Source organism: Sciurus carolinensis, chromosome 14 (genome assembly GCF_902686445.1).
Source record: "Sciurus carolinensis chromosome 14, mSciCar1.2, whole genome shotgun sequence".
NCBI classification, from domain to species: domain Eukaryota; kingdom Metazoa; phylum Chordata; class Mammalia; order Rodentia; family Sciuridae; genus Sciurus; species Sciurus carolinensis.
Genome location: NC_062226.1, coordinates 53,381,502 through 53,394,163, shown reverse-complemented (window position 1 = coordinate 53,394,163; position 12,662 = coordinate 53,381,502). Strand labels below are relative to the sequence as shown.

General features: G+C 31.8%; 1 protein-coding gene across 8 annotated transcripts in view; it reads left to right on the top strand.

The window, feature by feature from the left end:
* Window positions 1-12,662, top strand: part of Cntln (centlein) — a 365,014-nt gene that overhangs the window by 261,494 nt on the left and 90,858 nt on the right. For 6 of the 8 annotated variants that reach the window (XM_047524968.1, XM_047524966.1, XM_047524967.1 and 3 more), the window contains 3 exons: window positions 6,703-6,883; window positions 9,866-9,959; window positions 10,045-10,268. In XM_047524968.1, the coding sequence (XP_047380924.1) occupies window positions 6,703-6,883; window positions 9,866-9,959; window positions 10,045-10,268 (499 nt within the window). Of the gene's footprint in view, window positions 1-6,702; window positions 6,884-9,865; window positions 9,960-10,044; window positions 10,269-12,662 lie in introns of those variants that run through there. The other 2 variants (XM_047524964.1, XM_047524970.1) reach the window with 2 other exon arrangements.

Sequence of the window (12,662 nt, the reverse complement as noted above, 5' to 3'; positions counted from 1 at the left end):
TTTTACTATCTTCCCCCCAAAATCATGTTCCATTCCAGTGTTCTGAAGCATTTTCCCTGTTTTCTTCCAGTAGTTTCATAGTTTTAGGTCTTCTATTTAAATTACTAAGCCACTTTGAGTTAATTTTTTAATTGCATGTGATTTATTCCAGCATCCTTTATTGAAAAACCTATCTTCTCTTCAATGCATGTTCTTAGCACTTTTGTTGAAAATCAGCTGGCTATAAATGTGTGAGTTGACCTCTAGGCTGGCTATTATTCTGTTTCATTGGTCTGTGTGACTTCTATGCCAATAACATGATATTTTGATTAATATAACTTTGGAGTATATTTAAGGATTTAAAGTCAGATATTCTAATGCCCTGATGCCACCTGCTCTTTTTTACCCTCAAGAAAGCGTTAGCTATTCTGGTTTGTGTGTGTGTGATTTCACATAAAATTTAGGCTTCTTTTTTCTAGTTTTGTGAAGAATATCATTAGTTTCCTTTTTTTCTTAGTTGTAATCATTGACAATGGAACTAATTTTGATTTTAAAAATACAGTATTCAAATTAGGTAAACTATTGTGCACAAACTAAAATTTGTACCTCTAAAAACATACAGTTTGCAGTTTGTGCTGTTTCCTTTTTTCATTTCATTCATTTGTTTTTTTTGCAATGATTTTTTTTTATGATTTTTTTGATTCATTGTACACAAATGGGGTACAACTTTCATTTCTCTGGTTGTATGCAAAGCAGAGTCACACCATCTGTTTAATCATACATGTACGTAGGGTAATGATGTTTGTCTCATTCTATTATCTTTCCTTCCCCTCTCCCCACCCCTCATTTCCCTCTATACAATTCATCCTTCCTCTATTCTTCCCCTACCCCCTACCCCACTCCCCATTATGATCTTCCACTTATCGGAGAAATCATTCGACATGATACTCTCCAACTCCATCCATAATTTTATTCTTCTTTATGGCTGAGAAATATTCCATTATGTATCTATACCACAGTTTCTTTATGGATTCATCTATTGCAGGGCATCTAGGTTAGTTCAACAATCTAGCTATTGTGAATTGAGCTGCTATAAACATTGATGTGGCTGTGTCACTATAGTATGCTGATTTTAAGTCCTTTGGGTATAGGCCAAGGAGTGGGATAGCTGGGTCCATTCCAGGTTTTCTAAGGAAACTCCATACTGCTTTCCAGAGTGACTGCACCAATTTGCATTCCCATCAGCAATGTATGAGTGTACCTTTTTCCCCACATCCTCTCCAACACCAATTGTTGCTTGTATTCTTGATAATTGCCATTCTAATTGGGGTGATATTCAGAATTTGTAAAGAACTCAAAAAACTTTACACCAAGAATACAAATATCCCAATCAATAAATGGGCTAAGGAAATGAGCAGATACTTCACAGAAGAAGATTTACAAGCAATCAACAGATATATGAAAAAATGTTCAATATCTCTAGTAATAAGAGAGATGCAAATCAGAACTACCGAAGATTTCATTAGTTTCTTGATAGAGATTGAATTGAATCTATGGATTGCTTTGGGTAGTATGGACATTTTAACAGTAGTTACTCTTTCAATCCATGGCACAGGATGTCTTTACATTTTTGTGAATTTTTTTTTCTAGTTTTTCATCAATGTTTTATAATTTTCATTGTAGAGATTTTTCAACTCTAGTTAAATGTATACCTAGGTTTTTAAATTTTATTTTTAGCTGTTATAAATGTGATTTCTTTCTTGATTTTATTTCAGGTAATTCACTATTAGCATGCAGTAACTCTACTGATGTTTGTATATTGATTTTGTATTCTGCAACTTTACTGGAATTTTTTATTAGTTTTCCTAGTTTCTTGGTAGATTCTTCAAGGTTTTCTGTATATAAAATCATGTCATCTGCAAATAGTGACAATTCGACTTCCTCTTTTCCAATTTGAATGTTCTTTCTTTTTCTTGCCTGGTTGCTCTGGCTAGGGTTTCCAGTACTATGTTAATAAAAGTAATGGAAGTGGCATCTCTGTCTTATTTTAGGTCACAAAGCAAATCTTAGTAAAAATAAAAAAAAAATGTAGATAATATCTTCATATCATCATGAAATGAAATTAGAAATCAATGATAAGATAGCAAACAGAAACCACTCTAATACCTGGAGATAATATATTTTTGAATGATTAATGAATAGCAGAAGAAATCAGAGGAAAAATTTTAAAAATTCTTAGAAGTAAATGTGAATAGTGATACAACATATCAAAATCTATGGGGAGGGTATATGAAGGCAGTTGTAAGAGGAAATTTCAGAACATCGAGTTCATACGTTAAAAGAATAGAAAGATACTAAATAAATAATATAACATTACATTTCAAGACTCTAGAAAAAGAACAAAACAACACCAGATCAGTAGAAAACAGGATATAATTAAGATCAGAGCTGAAATTAATGAGATCAAGAACAAAAAAAAAAACAAATGGTCATCTAAACAAAGAATCTTTTGAAAGGATCAACAAAATTGATAAATCCTTAGCTAATCTAACCATAAGAAAGAGAGAAAAATTAATAAACTCTAGCAAACTAAAATAATTCTTTACAATATTACTACCACATTGCCAAATCCAGAGGTCAATTCTCATTCCTTACCTTACTTGGCCTATCAGCATTTTACACAATTGATTTCTACCTCCTCATATACTTCTCCATACTATACTCTATGTGATTCTTGCTGACATTTAACCACTGTTTCATTCATTCATCATTGCCCCCCCATCTGTTTTCAGCAACTTCAGTCCTTGAACATATTCTTCATTTTCCTGTACTCACTCCTTTGTGATCTCATAGTCTCTATTAATTCTATCTTTAAATATTTAATTTTCATTTTTATGCTGTCTTCTCCAAAATGTATATATCCATACTAGACCTCATTCTTGAATTTTAGACTTGTAAAGTTATCAGTTTAACATCATACTTGGGTATCTAATAACCTAATCCACATGCCTGAGCTCCACCACACAAAGCCTGTTTTGTATGCTGTCTTCCCCTTCCTAACTAATGGTAATTCTGTCCTACAGTTACTCTGATCAAAATCTTGGAATCATTCTTGATTGCAGTCTTTCTCTCACTCCCCACATTGATTTCTTTTTAAAAAATTCAGAATCCATCCACTTCTCATCACTTCTGTAGCTGCATTATCATTTGCCTGGCTTACTGCAAGAAGATTCCAAACAGTTTCCCTGCTTTCAGCATTGCCTTTAGTCCATGTTTAATGTGTTCTACCCAAAGTGGGCTGCTTGTTATATTTTGCAAATGGGAACTTCCACAACAGTGATTTTAGTTTGATGTATCTTCTGTGTGGAATGCATTTCTCCAAATATCTATACAATTAACTATTCTTAAGTCTTTGCCGCAGTGTTACTAATGGTCAATCTATTTCACATTGCAACCTTGCCACATTTTACCTCCTGCACTGTGGGTTTATTCCTCTTACTTGCTCATTTTTTCCCAATAGCATTTATTAATCTTATAATGTGCTCTATGATAATTCAGATTTATTGTGTTTATTGTCTCCTCTGTGGCAAATTATAGAATTTGTTCATTGGTATGTTTCACATGCATAAAACATTGTAGTCATTCAATAAATATTTTTTGAAAATGAATAAATGAAGATTTATAAGGAAAAGGAAGCACTGTGCCCAGTTTCCGGCTGCAACCCCCGCCCCCACAAAGGGCCTTGTCAATCAGGTTTTCAAGTTTCTTCTTAAGAGTGTCTATTGTTAAATATTTTGAATTTATGCTAAATTTGAACAAAAAGAAAAGGAGAATAGAACCCAAATGGGGATTTATTATTATAGAATGATTATTATTATTATTCTATAATAATAGAATAGCTAAGCATATTGATTCTACTGTTCTAATCCAGAAATACTGAATTTCAGCATATGGAAATAACTTGTACAGTTGACCAATTACTGTTGATTTTTTAAAAAGGGGAACCCAAATGGTACAAGAGTATGGAAGACAGATAAGTGTGGTTCTAATATTCAAAAACAGGAAAAAGGGGAATTATATTGTTGGTGGTTTGGGGAATAAATCCTACATAAAATGCTAGACATAATAAAAAAACAGTTTGTGAATGTTTCTTGAAAGTGGCAGTGCTTTCTTGGTACCAGCATGGGTTCTTTAAGGCAAGCTTGATCAGGGGATCCTGATTCTATACTGTAAGATCTCTATACTGATTCTATACTGATCTCAATAGACAGGAAGATATAATTATACAAAACATTCCAAGGTGGTTTACTTGAAAATGTAATTATTCCACTACCCAGTTGGAGAAATATGTGATTTTGCAAGTAAGTCCCTGTAGAAATATTTTAGAAGGTTTTGTTAAATCTAGTATGAGCCTGTTTATAATGCACCTGTCAGAAAAACTTACACAATTTGATTCTGCATCTACCAGAAGTTCCTCTGATAGTGTACAGTATTTAGAATATGAAAACATTAAGTTCTGGACACAATGCTTCATGAGGTTAAGGTGGAGCACATTAAAAAATGATGAGGGTAGTAAAGCATCTCAAAAGCATATGGATTAGGAATATTAGAAGAAGGATGGGATATTTACTTTAAGATATATTAAAGAGCAAGTAATGATGTCAAAAATACTTAAAAGATCATCCATGAGTAAAAGAGATTTACTTGTTGCATTCAAGCTCAAAACGTCTAATCTCCCTTGATTAGTTTTTTCTCTTTATCACATCACTATTAGCATACCAATATTTTATTTATTCCTCATATTTGTTTCCCAGTTCTTACTCTCATAAAAGTTACATGTTTTCTCCTTATTTGCTTATTACTTTATCTCATATGATTAAAAGAGTACCTGGCCCATAGTCACTGTTTGACAAGTTTTTTTTTTTTTTTATTGTAAACAAATGGGGTACAACTTGTTTCTCTGTACAGGAAATAGAGGCATATCATTTGTGTAATCATACACTTACATAGGGTAATGGTGTTTGATTCATTCTGTTATTTTTTCCTTCCCCCCCCCACCGCTCCCACCCCTCCATTCTTGCCTACCTCCCACCTCCCATTATGTATCATCATCCGCTTATCAGTGAGATCATTCGTCCTTTGGTTTATTGAGATTGGCTTATCTCACTTAGCATGATATTCTCCAGTTTCATCCATTTGCCTGCAAATGCCATAATTTTATTATTCTTTATGGCTGAGTAATATTCCATGGTATATATATATACCACAGTTTCTTTATCCATTCATCAATTGAGGGGCATCTAGGTTGGTTCCACAATCTGGCTATTGTAAATTGAGCAGCTATGAACATTGATGTGGCTGCATCACTGTAATATGCTGATTTTAAGTCCTTTGGGTATAGGCCAAGGAGTGGGATAGCTGGGTCAAATGGTGGTTCCATTCCAAGTTTTCTAAAGAATCTCCACACTGCTTTCCAGAGTGGCTGTATTAATTTGCAGCCCCACCAGCAATATATGAGTGTACCTTTTCCCCCACATTCTTTCCAACACCTATTGTGGCTTGTATTCTTGATAATCACCATTCTAATTGGGGAATCTTAGGGTAGTTTTGATTTGCATTTCTCGTATTACTAGAGATGTTGAACATTTTTTCATATGTTTGTTGATTGCTTGTAGATCTTCTGTGAAGTGTCTGTTCATTTCCTTAGACCATTTGTTGATTGGGTTATTTGTATTCTTCATGTAGAGTTTTTTGAGTTCTTTATATATTCTGAAATTAGTGCTCTATCTGAAGTATGAGTGGCAAAGATTTTCTCCCACTCTGTAGGTTCTCTCTTCACATTGCTGATAGTTTCCTTTTCTGAGAGAAAGCTTTTTAGTTTGAATCTGTCCCAGTTATTGATTCTTGCTTTTATTTCTTGTGCTATGGGAGGTCCTGTTAAGCAAGTCTGATCCTAAGCTGACATGTTGAAGATTCGGACCTACTTTTTCTTCTATAATCTGTAGGGTCTCTGGTCTGATTCCAAGGTCCTTGATCCATTGTGAGTTGAGTTTTGACAAGTATTTTATTGAGTAATGAATGGCCATGAGAAATGAAATTGGAATTGACAAGTGAAAGCCTGAGAGGTTAACATTTTGTCACAAATAAAGAAAAAATTTCTGTTAGAAAAATGAATCCAGCCAGGCATGGTGGCACACACCTGTAATCCCAGCAACTTGGAAAACTGAAGCAAGAGGATAGCAAGTTCAAGACCATCTTCAGCAACTTATCAAGATCCTTGGCAACTTAGTGAGGGTCTCAAAAATTTATTTTTGTTTGAAAGGGCTGGGAATGTAACTCAGTGATAAAGCACTCCTGGGTTCAATTCCCAGTAAACATCCCCCCCCCAAAAAAAAATTATACATTTAGACCTTTACACTTGGCTCATTGTCAAAATCTGGAAATACTAAATTATGTATTTCCTGAATTAATATTTGTTAGATATCCCATAGAAGTAATGTTAGTAAGGATTTAATGCTAAACATCTATTTTCTTGATGAGATTCTGTAATTTTATAAAACATATTTGAACTAATTTTCCTGTTTAATAGTGGGAACCAGTAAATGCCCAAATAATACACAGCTTTATATACAATCTATTTATAGTGTTATCTGGTTTGAAAAGAACCAAATCACATAAATAACTTTGGGTTTTATCTTCCCATATTCCCCCATTTTAAAAAAGCAGTGATTCTGAAACACAGACCTCTCAAAATTTGGGGACAATTATTGTGGAAACATCTCAGAAAGTAAGTCCTGTAGAAGATGGAAGAGACCAGAAAGAAAGTGATCAAATAGAAGACATCCAAACACAAGGAAAGGAATTAGTACAAACATATTCAAATATAGATGGCAAGACCCCAAAGGTAACAGTTAAACAGTGTTGTTTAATTTTCAGTTTGTTCTTAATTTTGTCTTATGCTTCAGCAGGAAATATTGCCAGTGATTAAATTTAAATCCTTAAAATTTTAAGTCTTCTTTGAAGTACACACTGAAACTATTCACTTTTGTATAATTTTCAGTTTTAGTTTTTTCAATATCTTGTATCAATAAAGTGGAAATAAATACTACAAATAAGTTATTTGTGTCTCAGCACAAAAATTAGTAATAAACTCATTATTATTTTAGGTATGTGAAATATATACCAAGTGAAGAAACTTCTACTTTTATATTAACCTTTTAATGATAAAGTCATTTTGTCTAACTATTGTACTGCTGAGTGACTGATGATTATAGAGATTACCAGTTTACTACATATTAATTGGGAATTTTCTTTAGTTGCAGCCACTATGGGCAGCTTAATTTATAAATAAAAGTAACTCATAACATCATTCATATAATAAGAATGTATTAACTACTTTGATTAGATCTATGCATATTGCTGGTAGAAAATAGACTAAATTATAGAAAGTATTTGAAAAATATTAAATTCCCTCACTAACCCTAAAATAATTAACTAGAGTTATTCACTTTCCTCCTTTTCTTTATAATTTTGCTTCTGTTAAGGTTGTGGTTAATTTCCTGCTTTTGAACTTTATGGAATTTAAAACATATGTCTTTTGTTCAGTAGTTTACAGTGTTAGTTCATTTTCATTGCTGTGAATAGTATTTCATTGTTCAAAGATACAGCAATTAATCCATTCTACTATTAAAATTAAGTTGCTTCAGTTTGGATTCTGACAAATAATGTTGCAATGAATTTTCTTATACATTTCTTTTGTTGCACAAGTATAGGCATTTTTGTGATAAAAACCTTGGAGTAGAATTACTGCACTATGGCTTATGTGTTTCCATGATTTTGGTTGATACTGGTATTTATCCAAGAGTTGTATCACTTCATTGCACCCATCAGGAGGTTATGGAAATTTCTACTTCTTCTTTAACTCTTGGTACCAAGTGCTTGCAAGAATGTAGAGAAACTGAATCTCTTACCTAAATATAAAATGGTACAATATAGAACTCCAGAGTGGCAGTTTGTTAAAAAAAAAAAAAAAAAAACTAAATCTAACATATAATCCAGAAGTCACATTCTTGGACATTTATCCCATAGAAGTGAAAATTTATCTTTACCCAAAAAACCTGGGGCCAAGGGTCTAGTTTGGTGGTATAGTGCATGCTTAACATGAGCAAGTCCCCGCTGGATTTAATCCCTAGTAACAAAATAGAATAAACGAATGAATCAGTAAATCCAGTTCATGAATGTCATAACCATTTTATTTATAATAAAAAGCAAAAACTGGGAATAATCAAACTTTCTTTCAGTAGCTTAAGAGTTAAGCTGTGGTATATTCATGCAACAGAAAACTACTCATCAATGAAAAGGAAAAAACTGTTGGTATACAGTTGTCCTAGCTTCATGACTTCAAATTTCCCCTCCCAAGTTCATAACTAGACTTTCTTTCCTGCCTTCTGCTTCTGTTTTGCTATTTAAATTGAATTTTAAAGTCACAAGGCAGAGTCAGTATCCTATGTTTTGCTAACCACTTTGTCAGTCACTTGTTTGTCCCTCTAAATTCCTGCATTTACTTTATTTTTGACCTGTGAGAATTTCCCTTTAATATTTTGCCATGTTAAAAAGACTCTTTAATTGTTTCATAGTACGAGAATTTTTCTGAATTTCTATTTCAGTAATAGATCTGTAAACAGAAGCCAAGTTCTTTTTTATTTTTAGGTGCAGTTAATTTTATACCAGATCTCATAACTAATATTGGAAATTAATTCAGTTTTGGATTTTTTCATTGTGCTCAGTACATGAATGATACTTAAATTCTTTAATTGAATCTTACCAATAAAACATTTTAAAAACTGTATCCTATATGCTAATTCTGAAGACAAGTTCAAATGAGGCTTTTAAATGTATTTTGAGAAATGAAACATTGTTAGATTTTTATAATCTCTGAAACTAATTAAAGGAAAACCCTATCCTATATGTTTCTGGTATAGGTGTTAATAAATCAATTTCCTTATTTTAGGACTAGGCCTAATGTATGATATAGTATAATTTATGTATTCATCAGTGTAACATGTTATAGATCATTGACAAAGTAACAGTAGGTCAAATAAATATTTTCTATTTATTTTTACTATAATAACTTATTTGTCCCTGAATTGGGATCTTTGAGAAAGTTCTTTTTGTAATAACAAATAATTTTCTAGTGCTGGGTTTGTAGCTCAGTGGTAGAGCACTTGCCTTGCATGCATAGAGCAATGGATTGGATCCTCAGCACTACATAAATAAATAAAATAAAGACATTGTATCCATCTACAACTAAAACATTTTTTAAAAAATTCTAGATTAAATGTTTTCCTGTTTCCCAGGCAATAAAGTTAAGCACAACCAGATTTTGTTGCTAGGATTTATAATATTTTTGAAACATATTCCTATTTTTAAAACATTTTTAAATTAGTGAAACTATGGAACAAAAGTCAACACAATGGCTTCATTTTATTTAGCTTCAGTGTATTGAAATGTGGTAAGAAACTTCAAGGAAAGTTACTCAATTATTGTCAACATTATTTTAACTTCATTTGTCATGATCTTCATTTGTCTGTATACAGTCAAGCAAAGTATTTGAGAAAAGGACCTAAATTCACAGAGAAGTTATTGAATATTCATATTTTACTTTTGTTGTTGTTAAGGTATTTACTCCTAATTTATCTTACTTATTAAAAATACATAAATTTATTAATGCACTCCATGATTGAAATGTGAATTATAGAATCTTATTGTCTAGACTTTTTCTTAACTCATATATAGTTTTAAATTAAGAGACATTTTACTTATTATGTTGGTTCATTTGATATTTTTATTGAATAATAACCCTTTTTTTTGAAACTTTTAAATTTAGGATATTTTTCATTATAAGAATACCAAAAAAACAGCATTTCAAAAGAAGAATGGTAATATACAAAAATGTTCACATACAGCAGTTCCTACCAGAGGTAAGAATACATGTGAAATCAACCATATGTTTTTTAAAATTTCATCTGATTATAAAGTACTATGAACAACATTCTTTTTATATAGTTAACAGAGAAAGGTATAAAAATGTAACTGCCCAGAAATCAAGCACCAACATTATTTTATTACGAGAACGAATTATATCTTTGCAACAACAAAACAGTATACTTCAGAATGCCAAAAAAACAGCAGAATTGTCTGTTAAAGAATATAAAGAAGTTAATGAAAAGCTCCTCCATCAACAGCAGATATCTGATCAACGATTCCAAACAAGCAGACAAACAATAAAGGTAAAAAGAACTTTTAAGATTAAATTGTAACAGATGATTACAAAAATGGTATTTTGTTTTACGTGTTGTTCGTATTAGTGTTAGACGTGTCTGAGTTAAAAAATAAAACCAGGTAGTAATCTAGAGTAGTACATTGCTATGATATGCATAGTATAATTACTAGACCTCTTTAGTAAGGTCCATATTAAGGGATTAACTACAAGAGAGAGGGAACTCCAAAGAATCACTTAACTAGCATTTCTTTCTTGCTTAGTTTTTTCCTTCTTTTTAACATTTTTATATGTTCTCTGTTGTGTTTTGAAAAACAGACTTCATAAATGCATTTAGCTTGCCCATTTGCCCATGTCTAAAATTTTGTGTTTATGATTATGTTATATTAATAAATTAGTATATTCCTGTATGTTTTCAGTTACTTTGCAAATACTAGTATAAAACGTGAATATTTTAATGTAGGTATCTATCTTAATGTGTTCCAATAACCTCTCTGTGTTTCTTTTACTCAAGTGAAATTTTTTTCTGCATTAATTTTTAGGCACATTACACCTTTATCCTGATTATCACAAATTACTCTTTATGCAAGTAAAAAAGAAAAGACTGTTCCTTGATTCTGCATTCTTAAAGATATTTGCTTGTATGTGAAATGATTTGTTAGAAATTTGTAATTTTACGCAGAACGTTTTATTTTATCATATTAAAATTAATTTTAAATAACAATCACATAATTTTAAATTATACTTAAATTCTCTAATTCTAATATCTAGTGCTTTGATTCAAACAATATTTACACACGTTTTAATTGTCAATGACTAGTGTTATACTAGAAGTACTAATTACAACGATGTTGTGACTTGATTTCCAAGGTAGCCTTATACCCACACTTTACCTGTATTTCAAACTTGCGCACTGAAAATTTGAGGACTTCACAGGTTTGGCCTTTGGAAATTTTCAATTGAGACATCAGATATAAGTGAGCTCTATGTTAAAAATTTAGAGATAGTCACTGATACTACAACCATAGTATGGGAAGCAGAGTTCCCAAAATGATTTGATTAACCTGTATTTATTTTACCAGCTGAAATATTTTTTTTCTTTTCTTTCTCTTTCTCACTTCATTTTTTTTTTGTTGTTGTTCTGTTTTGTTTTTTGTCTCCATCTCTTTTGTCCTTTCTTCTTTTGCTCGCCTACCCTTCTTTCCTACTTCCTTCTCTAGTTAAATGATATTTTGTTTCATATCTCACCATGGTATTATAAAGCTATGTTTATTTCTAAGTTTGTGTGTGTGTGTGTGTGTGTGTGTGTGTGTGTGTGTGTGTGGTGTCTGTGTGTGTAAATAGCTTAGTCACATGGAAGAATTTTCTTTTAAAGGAAGAAAAATAAATCTTAACCCTAATTTCTCAACTTCATTATAGTCATGCATAATAACATTTTGGTCAATGACAGACCACATCTATGACAGCAGTCCCCCAAAATTATATTTCCTAATGATATTATAACCATCTTAGTTGTTTTTGTAGGTATGCACTGTGATATTCACACAATGACAAAATCACCTAACCATGTGTTCTCAGAACACATCTCCATTGTTGAACAACATATAACTGTACATTAAAAACATTTAAATGCTTCATTTTTTTCTTAAATAATATAGAAGATTATGACTACTAAAGGATAAGTACTTATATTGTCAGATAACAATTTTCACAGAAGCAATTTTCCTTGTCTCTTTGGAATAGGAATTTCTTTTATTGAGAGGTTGAAGGGGAGAAAAGGTAAAATAGTACAATAGGGATTTAACTAAAAATTGCTTAAATACATTGTTTTCATTCTTGGCAATAATTCTAATTTCCTCTCTTGAAGGTACCATACATGGTAGTTGCAAATAAGAAATCCACACCAGAGATTTCATCTACTTTTATTTTTGGTACAAGGGATTTAAACCCAGGGGCACTTAACCACTGAGTCACATTTCCAGCCATTTTTTATTTTTATTTTTTTATTTAGAGACAAGGTCTCACTGAGTTGCTTAGGACCTCGCTAATTCACTGAAACTGGCTTTGAACTCTAGATCTTTCTGCCTCAGCCTCCAAAGCCACTGGAATTATAGGCATGCACCACTGCACCTGTCTTCAACTACTTTTAAAGTAACATGTAAGAATTACTTTAGTGGTATAAGAATTACTTGAGTTACTACATAGTTCATAGTTCATTTTGGAGAGGCTGTGATACAAAGATCAAATGAGTTGCTTTCAGATGCATTCCTTCTAGAATCCTACTAGGGAAATTATCTGCAAATCACTAAAATTTCAGCTGTTTCCAGTCTCATCTATTGCCAGGTGTATGTCGTGTAGTTGCTACAACATTTACAAGTAGCTTACATTTTATTGTTTGTATGTA